The following is a 22499-nucleotide window of genomic DNA, read 5'->3' as shown; positions in this document are numbered from 1 at the left end:
ATATATGCATTTAATGTGAAGCCTGAGTACTAGACTGACATTTTTGCACTAAGTATCCGTATTTTATGGCATTTCCCATATTTTGAGTGCATCGAAAATAGGTAAATAGAGAAGTTCTTAGAGGGCCCCAAAATGAGTTTCCTTCTTTCCTGATGATAGGGATGAAGGACAAAATGAGTTCCCTTCTTTCCTAATGATAGGGATGAAGGACAATATACCCAAGAATGGAGTAGAGCGAGAATGCCTTATTGGAAGGCATGATCACAAACACAAGCTCAACTCAATCCAACTCCAAAACTAGCATAGGCCCCAATACCATGTTGAGAGAGAGAGAGAGAGAGTACGCAACCACCATGGGCTAACCAATGAGGATATGAACATGAGCCATTGGTGTTAGGTTTAGGGTGACATTCATAGACAATGATATTGCTCTAAGAGCTATGACTATCCCTTACTTGCATAGTTCTTTTGTAATAAGGCTAATAGCCTAACACTTATACAGCTTTGAAATGGCATAGATAGAGCTCAAAGAGGATGTGCAATCAATGGGATAGACATGACACAAACAAGATGCATAAGTGTGCAAATAACCTAATCGAACATGCTTTCATATGGAAAAGACAAGCTCTAATAGGATGCAACAAGAGTAGACACTATCATGCAAATCAAATAAGGTACACCTGTTTTAACATAATAAATGGAGCCACATCTCAATAGCAATGCTTATATATATAACTTCATAAGACTATATAGATCTCATTGGCAATGCTCATATATATACCTTCATAGGGCTAAAAAATATATCCCATCTTATAAATTAAATTTTTTTTATTAAACAAGCGAGAAAGTAAGGGAGAGAGAACAAAATTAACGTACTAGGGAGAGCTAGGCGTCAAGTGCCCAAGCATAAGCAGCCGTATGGTTACTTTCCTTTCAATGTTGCCCTTCATTCTCACAAAGATTCCGATCAGCAGCCACACTTGTGGCAACTCCTGCTTGCATAATGGATACTCTTTTTTTTTTCAAAGATGCATTATGCATACTTATTGCCAAGGAGTTCTAAACTCATGGTCGCTTACAGTGCATGAATTTCATCCTCGCAGAACGGATTGTGACTATTGATCGAGTCCAAAATCAAAACGCACACGACAAATTGAACGACGAATTTCTCAAAACTTGGACCCCAACCAATATTTGTCGTTGCTTAGAAGCGGGAGTACGATGTTGGAATCCAAATACCAATTCCTGTACATTAGTATACAAATCGAAATAGCTCATAGATCAGAGCCCAACAATCTTACAAACCACTGCAAATGCGCACGTAATTGCCTTGCTGCTGGATAGGTGAGGTCTCGAGGAACACCGATTCTGTCTCTAAAGTATGCTGCAGCAACTGCTACCTCATTGCCAAGGTTTGCAGGCACATCTCCTGCATTGTTTACCCCAACCAACAATGCGTGGGCAACATACCTGAAGCCTATATCCACCATTGTCCTATGCCTCTCTTGGTCCTTCAAAGCTCGTAAAGAAAATCCAACAATGGCCTCATGGTTACGAATCAGTGACCTGGCAGCTTCTTCCTTTGAGAAACCAATGCCGCTGCCGTCATCTCGACCCCAAGCAGTCTCTTCTGGCTTCAAAGGTAAATCCCAGGAGCCATCTTTCCCATCAATCTTTGCTCTGTAAGCTTCACCAGCTGGGAGTGATCTACACTTGCCAATTTGAGGCTCTAAGGTATGAGTGATAGTGAAATCATCCGACTTTATGGCTTGATATGAAGGTCGACTATCCATTGCGTCGAACCATACATCTACAGCATGCCATCGTCCTGCTCCGCGCACTTGTGGTCCCACCCAGTAGGGGACACTTGCAGCAATTCTCTCAAGAAATGGGGCATATACAGCGTCCACCAAAGATACCTGCATACATTAAACCGTAGCCTCAAAAGGGGGATACAGCTAATTTCATGCACTCTCTTCCCCAATATCAACAGTTACTTGGAGTTCATCTAATGGCAAAACTGAAGACTTGGCCTGCGGGATAATTCGGGAAGCCAAATACTCGGACCTATAGTGTTCATTTTAGAGGGAAAAGAAAAAACTGTATTGGGTTGTACCCGCTCTAATTGACGCTGTAGCTAGAGAGGATAACTGATTTTCACTTCGATATACTAGGAAATATCTGCATAGAACGAAACTATTTTAAATTCAGGCGCAACTTAGCACAGCTTGCTTCAGGATGAGTGCGAGTGTGCTGGTGTGTATGTGTGAGAGAGACAGGGAGACAGACAGACAGACAGACAGACAGAAAGGCAGGCAGTATGTGTATGAGTTGAAGAGATGAGAGACACCTCGCTTCCCAGAAAATAAGGTCCCCCGAACCGTTGAAGGGCAGAGTCTACGTTATCCAATGCGGTATCAAAGGCATTCATGGTACCCCAGAAACCTCCTCTGAGACATCCCAACCATGCTCCAGCAAGTCGGCGCTCAAGTCTCAACAGATCATTCACCGCTGAAGCCTCCGGCGTGCCCTTGGGTGGAAGCAGCGGTTTGTGATTAGGAAAGGCCTCTTCCAAAAGAAGCATTATGTCTAAAGACTCAGGAACAACCTTGCCCTTTAGATTAATCGCCGGAAGAAGGCCGGATGGAATCATTCTCGTGTACCATTCTGGCTTTGAACCGTAGCAATTCATGTTGATTTTTTCAATCTCGTAAGGTATCTGTTTCTCCTCTAGCTGGATCCACACGCGCTCGCAGTAAGGACACCAGGAGGAGTTGTCACGGTAGAAGGTAATAGCTGGCTCTTCACCGTCGCTGAAGACTCGCCTCTTGGCATGGGAAAGCCGGAAGGGGGGGTCCTTGTGCTGTGCGAGCTGCTCCAATAAATCCTCCCAAGAAGGCAGAGTACGAGAAGATTGGAGCACGGGAGCTGCCATTGCGATGCAATGGGAGGCTTGTCTGGAGAGATGTGTTTGTGGAAATCTAAGATGTGTTTGTGGAAATCTAAGCTGGGATCGACCACAAGGCGGAAATTCTCCAGCTCGAAGCAATGAATCACGCTTGCAAGAGATCCGAGGAAGTGTAGCTGAAAGATTGATGGCGTGAGAGGAAGAAGGTGCGATGGAGCAGCCCATTGCCATTGAATTTGAATGCTTGGGCAATCTTCCTTCGTATCCAAGACGAGCCTTCTCTCACAAGAGGAAATTTGTGGCTTGTCGTGAAGCCACATGGCACCATCTCTACCTTGGATCAGTCTCAACCACCATTCGTGGATGTTGGTGATGCATCAAAGCTATGTCTCCAGATCTTATGAAAGAGTCGTGACCAGCGAAGCATCATCACCTCATGGAGTAGGGTATTCATGCATCTCTCACCTTGGGAATTCGCATCTCTCAGTTGACGGCCTGCATTCGAACCCTTCGGGATGCCTCCTTCCGGCCTTGAAGCATAGGCCCTCCTTGTGCTTGCTTGTGTGTGTGTGTGTGAGAGAGAGAGAGAGAGAACAGAGACCACGTTTTTTAGAAAAAGAAAAGAAAGGAAAATACCAACCCTATTTTTTAGACCCCTAGACCCCCTTAATTTATAAGATGTTTGAATTTATTTACATAGCTTTGGAGCCACCCCAAAACATACAAAGATAATCACAAATCCATATTGGTGCAAGACATCATACCCTCAATCCAATTTTCATCAATGAGACTCTAATGGATCTCTCCACCAAGGCACCATCATTCATTATCCTCCGTGGTGTCTGACATCAGATTGTTGTCCAACTATTTGAACTGGATGTCCAATCGGTTCTGTTCTAAAACATTTGCATCCATTTGATTATGAACAGAAATAGATGAATTATCATTGCAATTCTTACCACCATCTTTGGAGTCATAGTTGGAATCTAAGTCAAAATTAGAATCATTGTCCTCTTCATGCTCACATTCAGATTGTAAAATCTACACTTTGTAGCTCTATGATGTCATTGATATGTTGATTAGACCTCCAATCACCTTGATGGAATTTAGTATGCCAAGCTTTTACATTATCAAGCAAAGTGGAATAATCCAAATGTTTATCCAATAGCTTTTTGACCTTCCGATCAGACTTTGTCTCACATATTGCTCGAAATATATCATGGAACTTGTCATCCAAAAGCAAAGGGCAATATTTCCTTCGATGACCATGTTGGTTGTGATGCTTGCACAAATATAGATAACAATCCTTTTCAAAATTTGTAGACTGTTAACAAACAATGCATCCTCCGACACTTCTTTTGCTTTGACTTTGCCATGATGATCAAAAAATAGTGAAGCTTTTAGTTGAGGTAAATAAAAAAATATTGAGATAAATGTACCTCGAATACATTCTTCTGTTTGTTCAAATTTTGGATTTATGCTTCAAACCGGTCGAACTTTAGAATTTGACATTCGGAACTATGTCGAACTGTGTCTTGACAACGGAACACAACTCGGACCTGTGTCTTGACAATGGAACACAACTCGGACCTCAATTCAAGAAGCAAATCTTTTCCATTTTAGAATCTGAAAACATATTGCAAAAGCCGATACAATGTAGAAACATGCTATCAAGTCGGATTATGAATAACGGATTAGAAATAGGAGAACAATGGTTGGACTTCTATCAGATTGCAAGAGGTCGCAGACTCTAGTTGGTAGACTGTGGTCACTGCATTTGATGTTTGAAAGTCAGAATTAATTCTAGCTTGCAATTTAAATCATTCTTTGTATTTAGAGACAACCATTTCATCCAAGAATATAATGAAAGTGAATCTTCATAAGCTCGAAACCTTGCACTGTAGCAAGCTGAATAAAATGTGAAGCCTAGTGAGCCTGACTGAAAGCCTAGTTAGCTTGACTGCAAGCTATGTGTTCTTTGAAATTCTCACAATCTTCTCTACTATTGAGTGATAGCCTTGAGCGTTTCCTGTATTACATTTGGATGATTGCACAAGTTATGAAATGCAAAGCGCATTGGAGCAAGATGCCAATTGCCCTTCTAGGATTGGTCGTGCATAAGCACATTGTCTATCGATTCCAAGCACACATTCATTATCTATCTTGACATATATGCATCTGTGAACAAGCTTTCAAGCTGCAAAAAAATGTGACTACATTGGGAGAGATGCCTTCCAATTGCCTCTAGAAAAATAGTTCATTGCTTCCTACTTGGGCCCATGTTCATCATATCCTGTGATTAGAGCATTCCACAAGACTCCATCGATGTTCTCACTGTGCCCACAAGCTTCCACCTCACATTATACCAGGTAGCCTTCAAGGAAGAGGGACTCATAGTATCCTTAGGAACAGTGGGAGCTGATAACAATGGAATTGCTTCAATTATGGGAACCAATCCCATTCTGTTATCTTTTGCCATGTGTTGCCACCTCTTGTCAAAGTCACTGTCCTCTTTTGCCATTTGATTTGGAAATTAATGATATAACACCATGCCTTGCCTATTATAACTTGTTCCTCACTGGTTTTCGTCAAGCATGATAAAAACCTTAGTTTCAACTGCATGGTTATTTATGGATATTTTTATAGTAACATTCCCCATAACCTACATAGTTTGACCATTAATAGCTCTAATCATGCCAAGCTTAGGTGTGAGAGGTACCTCAAGCAGATTGTTTCATACTTCTTGAGCAAGGAAGTCGTGAGTAGCTCTTGGTTCCACTAATGCATGAGTTGTGGTGGTTGACATATTAGATCCTTATAGCTGCACACACAACTTGGCTGGATCTATTGGTAGCTCATCTAGGGTGCTAATACTTTCTAGCATGGCCTTATAGATTGTTAGGGTTGCCTTTTGACGAGGCTTGGCATTCCTAGCCTTAGCCCCCTCTTGTGCTTGTTTCTTTAGGTGTGAGAGGCCTACTAGGCTTGTGACAAATTAAGTGAATTACATGTGCCTCTTGATGATAGAGTATTAAAGGAGAAACATGGGCAAAAAGGAAACAGAACATTGTTATAAAATAAAGTTTGGATGATTTGGAATATACCTCTATATTTGGTAAATCGTCCAAACCTATTCTCAAATATATCTCAACAATTAGAGGCACACCATGCAATGAATGCTTTGCTTGTGGACGCATTCTCTTTAAAAAACAAACACTCTTCTTAAAGAAGAAAAAATACAATTGGATATATCAAAACGCATCACATCACATGGGCCATTCCAAAGAATGAATTTCGCATTTGTAAGAAATGCCAAAAGAGTATGACGAGAAATGTGGTGCCAAAATACTTTAAAACTAAAGTAAATGAACCTATTGTAGAAGTCTCCCTCTTGAATGAAATAGAAGAAGGTTAGTCTCACCAAGAATAGCCTTCACTCAGATACCTGAATTGAGATTTAATGGTCAGGTTGGGATTAAAGGTAGCATTGTTAATGTTTTGGCCGATACAACAAAAATTCAAAACATCTTGCCACGATTTGTAGATGATGAGGCAGGCATGCTAATAGGCATAAGGAAGAAATTGGAGTACAAATCAACTTATATGGTTGGAAATGTTAAACCATTATTGCTCATGGCTGCTCTCACTAAATTATTGACGACACCCCTTTACAAAAGTAGTAACATAAGTATGAACAATGAAAGGTACAACCATTTGAACTCACTAAAACAACAATAGTGTGATGACTCCATGGACACAATCAAGGTGGATGACGATGAAATCAATGACCTTGATACTGATACATTGATTCACAACTTGATCAATGTAGAGCAAGTTCTTGATTACCAAGACACTATGCATTATGTTGCTCCACATGACAACCAAAAACCACTATGCTTATTTCAAGACAAGAACAGTGAAGAATTGAACTTTCCAACATTGTTCTTTGGGGCACCTAGGTGCGTTGGAAACAAGAGATTAACCTACTTTGACATTGTTAAGTGGGGATTGACACACAAAACGTTGAAATTCAGCTAGAACATACCAAACCTTTTCTTCAAATCAATTAAAGTCCTTATTTATCAAGTGATGCAATCCATATGGGTTTGTTTATGCAAGGGCATGCTAGGGAGAAGTCGTCTTGTGGCAAGGGATGTGAAAAACAACACAAACATTGAGAACGTCTTGCAATCAAGAATAGGATATAGAGACTTCGAATCTTTGAGAAATTGCTAGACTATAAGGAGAAACTAAGAAAAGAGGCATTTGCTATGATGCGCCAATTGGGTCCCCCGACATTCTTTATCACTTTCTCGTGCGCAGAGCACCGTTGGGAGCCTCTTGTTGCTTGCTTGAAAAATCATTACAATTCCAATACAATTGCCACAGTAGACATGCTGTCAAGCAAATTTGTAAGGCAACTAATTAGAGAGAATCCATCTATTTTTAATGCTCGAGTGATAAAAATTTCTTAGGGGACATAAAGGATTACTTCTTTGTTACTGAATTCCAAAGCAGAGGAAGCCAACATGAACATGGGCTTCTATGGGTGGATGATGCTCCCATATATAAAGATACCAACACTTCAGACATATGCACTTTCATTGACAAATACATAACAAAAGACATTCTAACACATAGAAATATGTATACATGCACAAAGAAACAAAACAAGAAATTCACTTCCATTATCCAAAGCCTCCTCTTCATCAAACTATGATACTAAAACCTTTAGATTGTGTTGACAAACATTGTTACAAAGAAATGCACAAAAAAATGAACTTGCAATGATATCTTGCATACCACATTTTGCGATGACAACTGAAGAATGGACGGCAGCACAACATATCGATTTAAGAAACATACGTTCTGTCATTAAGATCACAACTACGAAAGCCAACTTTGTTCTTAAAAAGACATCCAAAAGGCATGTTCACTAATGCATTCAACACAAAAGTTTCATTCTTATGGCAATCCAACATGGATATTCAGTTCATCATGGAGCCATATGATGCAACATCATATTGTACATCCTATATCACAAAAATGGTCAGTACAATCACCACAAACTCACAATAGACAATGAAAGAATGCGTGTAAGAGAACACAAACACCCAAGGTCGTCTGAGAAAGATGGGAAATGCATTCTTACATGCACACCAAATGAGTGCACAATTGGATTCCTTTATTGCCCTTTCACTACCATTGCACAAAGTATCTAGAGAGTTTCAATTCATTCACACAAATGAAGCCCATAATAGAGCGTTGATATTGAAGAGAAAACATTATTTCCAAAAGTTAGAAGATGACTTCACTAATATAGCTTGCCAAAACATAATAGATAAGTATATGAGGAGGAGTGGAATGAACAACGTTTGCCTTGCTTCATTTGCTTCAGACTACAATCATTCAAAATGGGCATTGCAAAAAAAGACAAAATCCCAAAATTATTAGATTTGTGAAATTCAACATTGTGAAAGATCCAACCAATTACTACAGAGAACATTACTTCTCTATTGTCCCTTTAAGAATGATGAGTTCACATATCTCACTCACTTTGGAACATGGAAAAGTGCTTATCGTGCGCACGAGAAAACCATACTATACAACAAATCCAAGTTAACTTTAACTATGACAACTTCATGACAAACGATGAAAACTTAGATGCAATTCATGTACAAGAGGACATAGAAACAAATGAACACACAAGAGGGACTCAAGAACCTGAGATTGCGTATGACATTGGCCTTGATATGCCCACACTAAAGAAATCCTAGAGGAATGATAACTTCTTAGTGGCAACCAAAAAAGTAATATTGTTATCCAATGAGGAATACTTCAAACAATTAGAAGCTTGAACTATAAGCAAAGGAACTTATTTGATGACCTTCTTCTACGGAAAAGGATTCATCCAAACAAAAAAGTAAACCTCTTTCTTATTGGTGGAGCAGGAACGGGGAAGACATATCTCCTTTTGCTCATCGTCCAAGGTCTGATTAGGTATTATAGCCAAGTCATAAAAAACCTTGAAACAAGCTTGCCAATAGTCCTTATGCTTGCCTACACTGGCAAGGCTACATACAACATAAACGAAACCACCATCCACGCCTCATTGTACTTGCCTATTCATAGCAAAAACCTTACATCCCTTGCACAAGAGAAAATATATACTCTAATGAAATCCATACAAGCAAGTGCAATTACTTGTGTTCAATGAAACATCCCTTGTTGGCAGGAGGACTCGAAACTTCATTGACCTCCGAATTCGATCACTCAAAAGAAACTTCGATGAGCACTTTGGCGATGTTGCCGTTATTTTTTGAGAAATTTCTACCAAGCAAAGCCAGTAAAAGATGCTTGGGTCATCTAAGTAAATGAGGATACATTGGAGTCCATGGTGAACACATATTGGAGAAATAAAATAGAATGCTACCAACTTCATGAAACAATGTGTCAACGTGATAATAGGTTCGTGAATATACCTCCTAATGGTCACACTCTCCCCACCTATTCTACACGAACTCACAAATGAACTAACACAATGAAGATGTGCTTCAACTAATACAAGGCAAAACATACACAATCAAGGCAATTGACCACTTCAGCAAAACTCCGTGCAATAGCCAAAAGATATTGTTTGACCTTAAAGTAACTAATGGCCTGAAGACAACAATATATATAAAAGAGGGAATGCTTGTAGAACTTTGCTTTGGAAACATTGACCAACAAGATGGCCTTGTGAATGGTGCCGATGGTGTTTTCAAAGGCATGTCAACATTCGCAGGCAAAGATATTATCTGGATACACTTCTCACATCCGAACATAGGAAGGAACACCGGGAAAGCCAACAAAGACACATACACAAGCCAAATAAACCAAGAATGGACACCAATCTTCCGTATCGCAAAGGAAGTTCAAATAGGAGCATCTAAAACTAGCATCCTCACAAGACAACAATTTCCTATCCAACTAGTAGCGGCAAGAACAATTCACAGATCACAAGGCCTCATAATGGAGAGAGTAGCCTTCTCTCCCAAAAAGGTGCACAGACATGGCTTAGCATACACAATGTTGTCTCGAGTGAAAAAAATTGAAAATCTTTACTTGCTGGAACCTCTTGAAAATGAGAACTTGCAGGTAGATAGAGATGTGGAAAAGCTTGGAAATTCAAAACGATGGGAAATAATTAGAGAACAAACATTCAAAAGCAAAAAATTCAACATAAATATTCACACGACTAATAGAAAAGTACAGCATTGACATACAACAAACAACAAACACATCACTCAATAGATGTAGATGTCATCTACCTACAAGAAACAAGAACAAAAAGAATACAAACACTCATGCCTACTACATTCCACGTAATACAAAGTTACTCATCAAATGGTTCATGTGTTCTCCTACATAAAAATGTTAGTTTCCAATGCCATGCTATACATGAATCAAATGGAATAGAGATCATAGAAGCTCACATATATTGATTACATGATTGTGGCCATCTACAAGCCTCCCAATATTAATGCACAATGTCTTCTCACTCTCCTCAACCAGGTTCTTGCAACGAACAATCATGAAACCAAGAAAAAAATCCTCATTGGTGACTTCGACATTGATATGTCCAAACAAAATTCAGCAACATCAAAACTCCTGTCACTTATGGCCAAATACAGAATGAACATGCACATTGAAGTTCCCACAACAATGTGTGGAGTAGGGAAGGGCCATGGGGAGGCCTTTCTCGAGAGGAATCAATAATGATTTCGACGACTGACCGGTAGGCCAGGAGCCAAATTCGGTTGGATTCCGACCGAGAAGGGCGACACATGGCCTTTTTCGACCGTCAAGGGAAGTGGGGAGGGGGCGGGTGGTCACCGTGTGGCAGGTAAAGCTGCCGGTTTTTGGGAGGAGCATTCCACCTTTTTAAGAGGACTTTTTAAGATGTAATCTCCATTGATCCATGACCTTGAGGGAAGCATCCTAGATCAACATTTGGACAAACATTCCTCAAAACGAAGCCATTAGAGGAACCTCCTATGCATAGTGAAGAGACCACTCCATCACTTTCATATGCACATAAAATTTAAGACCTTACACTTGACATATCTTATGGCTTTGCCACCTTGTTAAAACTCTATAGCAAAACCACTCCCGTGTCTTCGTAAGCAGCTAAGGTAAAGCCTTCATTTTTCACTGTCACGAGATTATGAGACCTGGAACAGCCATGCCAGAACAATATACGTACATGAGATTACAAGACGCAGCGATTTCCGTCGGCCAGAAAGTGAACTTTTATGGTGTCGTCCGTGAATACGAGCAGCCCAAGCGGACCCGTGGATCAGGTCTCGCCTTCCTCTGGTATTGCTAGCGCGCGTTGTCTCAGCTTTTGCTTCTGCCACCCCAGCTTATCCAACGCTGGATGCACATGCTACGTTGTCAATGAATGGTCATGCGTCCTTTACAGCGGAGAAAGCTAACTAGAAGAAGCAATCAGTCGAGAAAATTCGTTTGTTTTTCCCCGATTTAATCGTTCCTTTCACGTATCCCGCAAAATGGTACGGTTCAGGAAACAAGTACTCTAAGGATTATAGAGATTCATCAATTTGAGTTATCCATGTCACCATCCTTATGTACGTTTGGTAGTGTTAAGTTTTGCAGACATGGGAGAGTTCAGCTATGGGCTCTACCCATTTTGGCCAACATCAATGTGATGGCTTGTGTGTGTGAGAAGAGGGAAACAAAGTTTGTGAGAAGAAGGAAACAAAGTTTGTTGACTTCTGAAAAGCCCCAAAGGGTTTGTGAAACCAAAAATGATGTGACCTTCAAACTAGACATTAGCTTAACCAAGGGCACTACAACACAACCTAATGTACATAGATTGATGTGGCTTTAACCATCACTTTGTTTGCTACATTTCTTGAAGATATCGGCCCATCAGAAAGTCGTGCTGAGAGGTGGTGCATAAAATACCAAAGGTTCAGCGTGCTTGGTTTGTCAAGAAATTGGGATCTACAAACCAGCATTGTTTGTCAAGTGATGGATGGCCCCACGTGTGGGCTGCCTTCCTCCTACTGTATGCGACATGATCCTCCAGATCATGAGTGCATGTGATCATTGCCTCTTAAAACACCCCTTGTAGGGGAACTAGAGGTGCTACAGCATGCCGGTTTCAGTTTCAACTTTTACTAGATCTTTATGAGAGGTTGAAATATCTGAATTTGTATGAGGAGACTTGTCTTGTATCGTCTAAAAGTAATCTGATCTCTATGCAAGGTTGACTTATCTTCCAGCAGGAGTCGTGGTGTCTTTGGAATATGTTGAGGATCGTGTGAAACGATCAAGCAAGCAGAGCAAATGTGGAGAAGTGGGAGAAGAGTTCCATAGAATTTGCATGGCTCAACTGAGCCCAAAAGTGAAAAGTATAGCTTATTTAATATTATAACCCTAACATAACCCTAACACTAACCCTAACTTGCAGTTTATCTGGATAGAGCATGTATTATACCTCAGCTTGACTATTGTGAGATTTTAAAAATGACCTCATAGTGATGCCATAAAAGTCAACCCTAATTTGAGATACTCTACATGTACAATTGTATTTAGTAATCTGATTTTTAATACGTTTCATGAAACCCGGGATGCATTTCATGACATTATAGCTTTGGCTGTGGAAGTGGCTATATCATACCTACATATTTGTAGCATAATATATATTCATGGCATGATGTGACATCTCAATTTTGGCAAGTGTGAAAGTATAGGGAATGGAGGTAGAAAGGGTCATTTTGCATATCATACCTACATACTTGTAGCTATTTTTTGTGTATGAGCTATATCATACCTACATATTTGTAGCATAATATATATTCATGGCATGATGTGACATCTCAATTTTGGCAAGTGTGAAAGAATAGGGAATGGAGGTAGAAAGGGTCATTTTGCAATCAAGATAGAGAGAGAGTTTGTATATTGATTCCCTTCAAAAGGAAGATGGGGGGACTATGAGATTAAGAAAGGGGTTTTGCTACTCAGCCTCCCACCTACATATAGCCTACTCTTCCTTTCTATACTTACAGCTTTCCTAATTCATGGCTGCATTCTTCTTATGCTCCAACAGCCTAATCTATTTCTACACCCGTCTTAACCTATGCCTCCTCTACTCTACAGCATATCGTTTTCAGCTACAGCATGGCCACCAGCATCTTCTTCTTTGGTGGATATGGTGAACCCTACATCCTTGCAGGGCAAGACTTCAAAACCCTTCGTAGTCAATCGTTCAAAGAGCCCTTCAGGAGACTAATTGGTGTTCTATTCAGCAAAGCACAACAACATTCAAGCTACCCATCTGATACCTAATCTCCATGTCAAAATGTTGCACCACTGTGCCTTGCTTCCCTTCAACTCGGGCTTATCATAGATGTATTTGATAGATTCGTGGTCTCTCAGTACAACAAAGCTGGAACCATTAGATATGATATGTAAATGAACACATATAATTCCTTTTCTTGAGTATACCACTGAGATTGAGTATCATCCATTTTTTTACTTTCAAAGGCTACAATGCAGCCTCTTGGAATAAAGCTGCGCCTACTGCAAGATCACTAGCGTCAGCCTTACCAACAAACAGTCAGTTGGGATTTGGTAAACTCAAAGTAGGTGATTCCTTGACCTTAAGGTTGAGGTTCTGGAAAGCCTCATCAAGCTTTTCATGACAGGAAATAAGACTGTTGGACTGAAGTCCATGTCCTTTATGGAGGTTCGTCAAAGGAATGGTTAGCTTTAAATAATCCCTCATTGACTTCTTAAGAAAGATAGTGAATCCTACAATGCGGAGATGCCCTACATGCTTGTTGAGAGGATGAATGTATACCATAATATGGTCTAAAAATACGACCACAAACTTCCCTTGATAATCTCAAAAGATATCATTCATGGAATGTCGTAGGTGCATTCGTGAGTCAAAAAGGGAGTATTAGGAACTCATAATGGCTATACGTTCCTGATTGTGACCTTGTTCAACTTTGTATAGTTAACACATAATGGCCATACGTTCGTAATTGTAACCTTATCCCATGTTGTCCAACTTTCTTCCTTGTACTTCAATAGCACTAGTGCACCCAAGGAGATTTACTTTTCCTAACTTGCCCCATGCATAAGGATTTTGACACCTATTGTGATACCTCACCTTACTCATCCTATAAGGTGCCATGCTTACATGCCCAGCTTTTGGAACTAGTTTTGTCCGATGATCAACCAGCATAACCGGTGGCAACCAGTGGCAACTCAGATGGAAAGACATCCACAAATTCTATATTAATCTCTACAAGTGCTTGTGCTAAGACACATTATCCACTTCAAATTACACAACATACACAACATACCCTTCATACTCAGAATTTGCAATCATATTAACAACTTCCAACGAGTGTACCAGAGCGTAGGATGGGACATCAAAATTACCTGGAATACATAGGGTACACCCACTTACAAAAGTTAATGTATGACTCCGCCAATTAATTTGGACATTCCACTCAACTATTCTTTCTCCACAATTGCATCCACTCTATCTAATTCAACAACATGAAAAATCTAGACTCTGTGTGTAATTTTGTATGGTAATGGGAATCTGCGTCGCATGTTGATCCCAAACTTGCTTCCTGGATGCCATGTCCACCTCATAGATGTGGTCACTCAGCTACGTTGGTGCTCCCAATTTCTTCACAAGCTTGGCATTCATGAAATTGTGAGTACTATCAGAGTCAATTAGGATGTGAATTGTTCTAACCAAGTCCGCCGATCCATACTAGTGAACAAGGTCATTGGTCTTGAATGCTTTCATGTTAAAGCTACAATCCTTGCTGCAAAGACTTTGATCTATGACTATAGTGTGTACGGTTGATCTCGGTCAAGGTTGCACCCTTTGACTTGGTCTTCAACTTTCGACAATGCATCCGCATGTGTCCTTTTGTCCACAAATGAGGTAGCGACCCTCCACAACAAACTAAAGGGTTTACTTCTCTTTCTTGATTCGCTTTGCAGTTGCCTCACCTGGAGTTTGTGAAGGAGTCAGGGCTGGAGTTTTTGTAGCCCTAGTAGGACGGAATTCTCTTTCGCATAAAGTGCTTTTGCTCGGTACCTATGAGGTTTCTGTAAAGAAGTCCTTTTGGCCATAGTGTCATCATAGAATTTTGCATATCTAATAGCATCCTCGAGGTTTTTACTCGATTATTCTTCGCTTGCAGTTATGTTCCTTCGCCAAGCCGAAGAGAATCTTGCTTTATTAAGCATCCCTGGCTAAATATAGCTACTTGGCCTTTTGCTATTGCTCAAGTCTGCTAGACCCATGATAGCCTGCTTCCCTTGATCCCAGGGGCCCCTAACATTGCTGGATTAAGTCCACTAATCCAAGAATTAGCTTCTAGCTACATAACAGCTCCAGTCTATACAGGTCGGGACTCGGTTGTATGGTTTCCACACAGAATCCCAGAAGTTACAGTAGATAACGACCTACCACGTGGAAGGTTGGGAGTGGTCAGAACCCTGCAGCAGCAGTCAAGTGACACATGGCCTGTTCAGCAGTCAACAGTAGTAGCTGGGTTAATCTATGGCTTCTACAGGCTGACCTAGCACCACGTTCACATCTGCACCCGAATAGTCTTATCTCTGTCTGTCTAAATATATCCCACTTGATGAGTATCTCTGACTCAAACTCGGGTGATAGGAAGTGTTCCTACAACTGCTTTTTGAATTCTAGCCAAGTCTTCGGAATCATATCTTGTGTTTTTAGGGCATGGCGCCAAAGAGAGAGAAGAAGAGCGGCAAATTCGGTTTGTTGGCCTACTCAATCGTCTCCATGAAGAGGCGTGGAAGCACCTTGCAGGTTAATGGCTAAGGCCTTGCTAGCACTGCAGATTATTTTTGAGACCTATCTGGTGTGGACCTCCTTCATCACACTTAGTGGGGGGCCATACTCAGAAAGTGAGCGACCATAGATGGGAAGGACATGCAGATAGTTTTGAATTCACTTCGTATTGTGTCATGTAGATTCCTGTTAGACAAACCTAGACCGTTGGCTCGTTTCTCCAGGCAGCGGAAATAGAAATGGATAAGGTGTGTGCAACACAAGAATCTTAAGAGAGGAGAAGGGAATACTTTAATTCAAAACCTTTCTGTGCCCACAAGAGAGAACTCTCAAGCACCAAATTCAGGAGATAGCCAAACACTCTTACAGAAGGCTTCCAGAGATCCCAAAACATGCAGCAGTCTGCTGCCCTGGATGCTGTATGGTAAGCATAAACACTGCTCCTACTTCTGTCCTTGCACTCCTGAGGTTGCGTGCTTCTCAGTGAGCTTCAGTGACCATCTGTAGTGCAAACTCCTTGGACTGCACCCTCCTGCAGACATGTGCTCTCCTGACTGGTTTGAGGTATGCATTAAGATCTGCTCCAGAATCTGCTTCGAAAGGTGAGGGATCCTTCCAGTCTGAACTGCCAAAAGGCCCCCACAATTAGGGTTTCAGGTCCTCCAGACTGGCGACCTAGTCTGTAGGTCAGCCAACCAGCAACAGACTGAACCAGGCCTATATAAGGCCATCTCCACTTGTGCCGACCTGTTCCTCCAGGGTTTACCCAGACTGCCGACCTGCTGCAGTCTTTCCTGGTCCCTATTTCTGTGTGCAGCCGGCTATAGCCTTTGCTCCAGCTCCCACCTGTAAATCTGCCGACCTGTTGGTTCTCTTCCAGGCCCTGCAAATGCTCCGTACAGGTGCTGTACCTGCTCCTAACAACCCCACACTACTAGCACAATGATTGTGCAGCCTGCAGGCCACCGTGCATGCTGCCCCACCTTCAGTACCTGTTGCCACAAAATCTGTACAGGGATGTCCTCTTCCCTGGACTCCATTGCCAGCCCTAAATCTTGGACTGTGGCAGCCCATGTAATAGCACATGTGGCAGCCTACAGTGCTGGCCAAATGCTTGACTTATGGATGATTCCAATTACATGGATCTACCCATGTGGCATCCAAACCCAATGCTCATTAGTAGCTCTCAGACCACCCAGTCCTACATTGGTACCATTTCCCAATGCTCTCCTCATATGGTGGCTTACAAGTGGGATGATGGGCTCTAATTTCCAAGAATTTCTTCTTCTAAAAAACCATTCAAGAATGCATTTTTCACATCCATTTGATGTATTAGCCAACCGAAGCATGATGTTAGAGCAATAACTTTTTTTTTTCGCAAAAAGTAGTGCTAGTTATATTACTTGAAAGCGAGAGTACAAGAAGGCCTTAAGGCCAGCGGGCTGTAATCACAAAACGGATTCAGCCCGAGAAGTCAAAATGCTAAATACAAGCCTCTTAGGGCATAATCATCGGAGAGTGGACAAACAGCCACGGTGGAGGGGCGTAATGCCACTGAAGACTCTGAGTGGAGTGCTGGAAGAATAACTCTCGGTGATCCCAGTCGCGAAGGAAACGTCGTCTCTTTTCCTTCCCTGCCCGGGACTCTCCCTGGATTTGATCCCACTGACCCTTGAGCGTGTGAATAATCGTGCTCCAGATATCTGCTAGGGTCTGGGTAGTAGTAGTAGTCTGAGCTCCTACAGTCTGCGCGCATCTGGAAGTCCAGATATGCCAGCCTGCGATACTCCCTATGATCTCCCAAACTGGGTGTCGAGGCCTCGCTCCTGCATCTGTCTCTGTCAAATGTCATGGGAAGCTGTCCATGTAAGCCCAAGTGGCCTGCGTGATGAAAAAGACGGGATCCTGTCTAGAGAACTCATAGGCCAAGTGATGCCCCGGCTCAGTGCTGCACCAACAAACGGCTCCCCAAGTGATCGGTCCTAGCTCGGGTGTAGCCCTAGCTAAGATCCCCATGATTCCCTTCCAAACCGTCTGCGCATGCGAGCAGCACCAAAGGCAATGCTTCAGGGACGACTCCTCCTGAAAACACATCTGGCAATGCCCCTCCTGCCCCATCTGTCTCAGCCAGCTGCCAATTGGAAGCCCCTTGTGTGCCACCATCCAAAGGAAGTAGGAGATCTTCCTCGGACACCAGCTAGCCCAAAGAGTCTTCCAGAAAATGCGAAGAAAGACCAAGGATATCCCCTGGGCATACCATCTATGTGCCTGTGTGGGTAGCCCACGCTGGAGAGCCCCAAGAGCACGCCGACCCGTGCGTGCACTGTAAGAAAAGAAGGGGGTAGGGTTCTCTGAGGTCTCCGATGGTGGCCAACGCCACTCCCCTGGGTCCCACTCCACCTCTGACAAGGAGCGGCCCTCCCATATCCAGAGTCTCCAATCCTGGTCCTGCATAATCAGGGGGTCTATATGCCACGTCTTCCCTTGCAGCCCTACAATGCGAAGGCACTGCCAGGGAAGCTGGGGGTCGATCACGGCCTCTCTGCTCTGTAGGCGACTGTCATCAGTGATGGAGAAGAAGTGTACCGAAGAGTCCGAGAAGAGGCCGGCCACCACCAAAGGAATGCCTCGTGGAGTGAACTGTCCAAGCCACCTCTCATCTCCCGGGAAGAGCTGTCTGGTGTCTGCGGGGATCCTCCAACCTGCAGGGATGGCAGCATCAATCTCCGCTCGTCGAGCCTGGATCCCACGTGCCGTACCTACTGCTGCTGCCAGCTCGCCTGGGCTCAACTGACTGTAGACGTCCCTCCAAACCCGGAACGAGCGTGCGGACCCACGCTCCCAGAGCGCCCAAGGGATATGGGATCTCTCTCCAAGCTGACGACCTGTATCATCTGTCACTTGGCTGCTCCAGATCAGGGGCTGTCTGTCTGTCTCCTCTCGGCAGCTAGGGGGGACCTGGGAAAGGCTGTGTCGCAACTTCCTCCAGACCGAAATGAGGCTACGGAGGAAGGGGGAACGGGGCTGAGTCAAAGGTGCTGAAGTGAAGATCGGATAGAAGGCTGCCAAACACCCCCTAACTGGGGGGTACACCCACTGAGACCATGCTGTAGCAAGAGCTTCCACGTCTGTCCTCCTGGGGTCAGGCCGCGGATGACTAGCTTGCCAAGAAGTGCCTGACTACTCTGAAGCTCTGGATCTATGATGCCGAGGCCGCCCTTTGCCTGGGGGAGAATGACCGTCTGCCAGGCGACCCTAACTCTGGTGGTGCCGGAACCGTCTGAGCCAGACCATAGGAAGTTCCGCACCAGTCTCCTCAGCTGGGCTACACAAGACCTCGAGAAACACCAGCAAGAGGCTACATACCAAGCAGTGGCAAGAAGGACCTGGTTGACCACAAGGGCCCTGCCTGCCAAGGAAAGCCGAGCCGTGCTCCAGAAAGCAAGCTTTCGTCGTATGGAGGCTAGGACCGGCAAGAACTGCTGAGCCGGTGTGATGTCCAGGCCTACCTGGAATCCCAGGTAACGTGTCGTCTGTCCTCTGGGGATCCAGCGAAACCCCAGGAAAATACCCCACTGTGAGCTGGCTCCCGGGTATGTAAGAAAACCAACTGACTTATGCCAGTTGATTTTCGCTCCAGCCGCAAGGCAAAACATCTCTAGGGACAGTCTCACTCGCTCCAGTGACTCGACATCATCCTGCACATATAGGGCTGTGTCGTCTGCATACTCGGAGTCCAGCAGCTCGGCATCCTCTCGAATAGGGAGACGCATCCCGCGAAGACCAGTGGTGCGAGCTCGAAGGAAGTGTGTCATGGCCTCCGCAAAAAATAGGAAGAGGTAAGGCGCTAATGGACAGCCGTGACGCACCGAGCGCTCGAGTGTGAATCTCTCCCCCATCCTGCCGCTAATGATAACCCGACTGGAGGCCGATCTGTAAAGGCTAGCAATACCTCTAATCTACTCGTCCGGAAAACCGAACCGAGCGAGTGTACCTTCCAAGAAAGACCAGTCTACCCTGTCGTATGCCTTCTGAAAGTCGAGAAGGAGTATGGCAAGGTGCTGGCCACTGTGCTGGGCCCATCCTGTCGCCTCTGAGAAAGTGAAGATGTTGTCCAAGATGCTGCGATCTTGGACAAAACCAGTCTGGGTGTCATGAATCAGGTCGTGTAGCAGGGGGCGGATGCGACTGCTGATCATCTTGGCGAGGAGTTTGTAGGCGGTCGGGAGGAGGGTGATTGGGCGCCACTGTCTGATCTCCTGGCGGTCCCCCCCTTTGGGGATGAGGCAAATCAGGCCTGTCGCAAGGCTCTCTGGCATTTGCCCGCTGGAGAAGATGTGCTGGAAGGCTGCGAGCAAGGGCCGGTGGATCTACTCCCAAAAGGTGGTGAAGAAACCTCTAGAGAGGCCATCCTCACCTGGGCATTTCTGCCCATCAATAGCACTCACCGCATCCTGCATCTCCGCAATAGTGAAAGGTGCGAGAAGGGTATCGCTCATGCTGGGCTGCACGAGTCTCGGTGTAGATCTCCACACCTCCTCCCTACAAATGAGACTATGAGGGCCTGGGGGCTCCTGTTGGAATAAGGATCTGTAGTAGTCTGTCGCCAAGTCCCGGACCTCATCTGGATCTGTCCTGACACTACCATCCTACGCCCTAAGAGAACGGAGCTGTTCCCCTGCTGACCTCTGTCCATGAGTCCTGAAGAACTCCCTGCACATCCTGTCGCCTTTCCTAGCCCAGAAGGACTTGGAAGCATGAAATGAAAACTCTGAGCGACGCTGGGTGATCTCCTCTAGCATGGCCCGGGCCCAAACCTCCTGCTGTCTGAGCTCCTCAGAGCCTGGAGAAGACTGCTGCATCCTCTGAATCGAGGCGAGGTCACGTCTGAGACCCCTCTCCCGCGCCCAACACCGCTGTCTGACCTGAATCGCCTCTTGCTGGCAAATGCGGCTAGACTCAGCAAGTGCCTGAGCTACCTGTGCTGCCATATCCCTGGCAGGGTCCCACTTGTGCTCCCATAGGTCCACTATCCTGCTGTGAACCGCTGCTCTGGTGTAGATGGAATCTGGGATCCGGCATGAACGTGGAGGTGAGGACTGAGAGGCCGAGTCCAGGACTAGGATGACTGGGGCATGGTTTGAAAGTGTCGTCCCTGGAACCACTCCTGACTCTCCTCCTCTGCCAAGCGCCCAATCACTGACATAGAAACGGTTCAGTCGCTCCAAGAGTCTGCCTCCCTCCCTCCTGTAACCCCAAGAGAAGTCCAGACTCCCAGGCCATCTGCGAAAGGAAGGCTCCCTCCAACTGTCCTGACCTCCCACTGCAAAGAGGAAGGAGTCCCAATCTGCCTGCTCTGCCTGAGCTATACCGAGGAACTCTGGGCCCCTTCCCTGCTGATCCTCTGAGGTCTCAAGGTTGTTGAAGTCCCCTCCTACATTCCAAGAGTCCATCTCTGGCAATAGGTCTGTCAAGGATCTCCAAAAAACGGATCTACGTCTGAGATCAGTCGGGGCGTAGATATTGAGGATGCCGATGCGGGATCCCTCAATATGCAAGCCCACCCAAAGTGCACGTCCTGGGATCAAAGTGCAAGAACCAAACACATGCTGAACTAGAGAAGCGTCGATGGAGGTACAAACGCCCCCGCTTCTCCCCTGCTTGCCAATGGAAGGTTCCGAGTAGGTGTGGGAGCGTCCTGTGAGGACCTTCCCACAAATACTAGTCTGTGAAGCTGAAAGCTTGTGTTCCTGTAGTAGGAGCACATCTATCTTTCCCACCAAAGCTGGCTGGAGCTCCTGTCTGAGCACCATCTTCCTGGGGCCACGGGTGCCTGATGAGTGGAACCCGTTGACGTTCCAAGAGATAATGCGTAAACTCATGAGGAGGGAAGGTGGGCCACAAACAGCTGTCTGCTTGCGGTCGAAGTCGAAGTGGTCGGAGGATGTCTTGTGTGGAGACGAAGGCGCTTCTGTGAAGGTTTCGAAGGAGAGGCCGGATCATCGGACCCATCCACTAAAACCTTCACAGAGGGGAAAGGCCCTTCGTCCCATGGTGGTAAGCTCTCTCTAACCAGCTCGACGCCTCTGCCAAGGAAATGCTGTAGAAGCCTGCAACCTCTGAAGTTCTCCAGGGGCGAAGCCCTTCCGCGTAGGCCCACTCCAGAGGTGGTCTAATAATGACCAGGAGTCGGAAACGTTTGGCGCTGCGGTGCCAACGCAGACGAACATCTCCCTCCTGCCACTGCTGCTGAAGAAGCTCCGCTGCTCTGCTACCAATCCAGTCCTGCACCTGCTCCTGGGTCTGGTCTCGTATTGTCTCCCAAACATTTTCATTCGTCCATTGCTCATTCCCTTCACTGGAGATAGTGAAGGAATAGCTAGGACCATCGTGCGGAGCCAGGATGGACACCTTACCCTCCGCTCCCTTGCAGAGGAAGAAGATGCTGATGTCTAGGCATGAAGGAAAGGAGCCAATACCCGCTGCATCCAAGTAGTCCCAAGGACCTGCTCGGTAAAACTCCAATGGAAGAGCTCTAGGAGCAGCCCTTGGGCTTGGGGACGAAGATGAGGAGTCTGAACCGGAGGGAGGGGTGCTGGCCACCTGTGGGGAAGGGCCTATCCCCGCCCGTTGGGCTCGGAGGGATAGACGAGGGTGAGGTCTGTGCAGGCTTCGGGGCTGAAGGTGGCGCAGGTGGGGGGGGGGGGATTCCTTCTGGATCATGCTCGA

The 22499-nt window shown here is 44.7% G+C and overlaps 2 protein-coding genes across 5 annotated transcripts in view; one reads left to right on the top strand and one right to left on the bottom strand.

Moving 5' to 3' along the window:
* Window positions 1-948: 948 nt before the first annotated feature.
* On the bottom strand, window positions 949-3344 carry LOC147889793 (uncharacterized). Its single transcript, XM_087391611.1, has 2 exons — window positions 2351-3344; window positions 949-1919 (listed from the first exon to the last, which is right to left on the bottom strand). The coding sequence occupies exons 1-2, from the start codon at window positions 3137-3139 to the stop codon at window positions 1275-1277; spliced, it is 1434 nt and encodes a 477-aa protein (XP_087247737.1). The 5' UTR covers window positions 3140-3344; the 3' UTR covers window positions 949-1274.
* A 7594-nt stretch (window positions 3345-10938) lies between these two features.
* The window catches only part of LOC147889792 (protection of telomeres protein 1a-like), a 125668-nt gene continuing 114107 nt past the window's right edge, over window positions 10939-22499 (top strand). For 3 of the 4 annotated variants that reach the window (XR_015542910.1, XR_015542911.1, XM_087391643.1), the window contains exon 1: window positions 10939-11250. Coding sequence is in view for 2 of the 4 variants with exons in the window: in XM_087391643.1 (XP_087247769.1) it covers window positions 11115-11250 (136 nt within the window). In the remaining 2 variants the exon portion in view is untranslated. Of the gene's footprint in view, window positions 11267-22499 lie in introns of all 4 variants that reach the window. The other variant, XM_087391644.1, reaches the window with a different exon arrangement.

This window comes from Dipteris shenzhenensis, chromosome 20 (assembly GCF_047967505.1).
Source record: "Dipteris shenzhenensis isolate YYH24624 ecotype China chromosome 20, Dip_SZ_1.0, whole genome shotgun sequence".
NCBI lineage: Eukaryota > Viridiplantae > Streptophyta > Polypodiopsida > Gleicheniales > Dipteridaceae > Dipteris > Dipteris shenzhenensis.
This window is presented reverse-complemented; position numbering and strand designations above follow the sequence as displayed.

Excerpts from the sequence above, each read along its gene's own strand:
- LOC147889793 (XM_087391611.1), bottom strand. The coding sequence starts at position 3,139 with ATGGCAATGGGCTGCTCCATCGCACCTTCTTCCTCTCACGCCATCAAT. Across the intron at positions 1,920-2,350 it reads CTTATTTTCTGGGAAGCGAG|GTATCTTTGGTGGACGCTGT; the intron begins GTGTCTCTCATC and ends TAATGTATGCAG.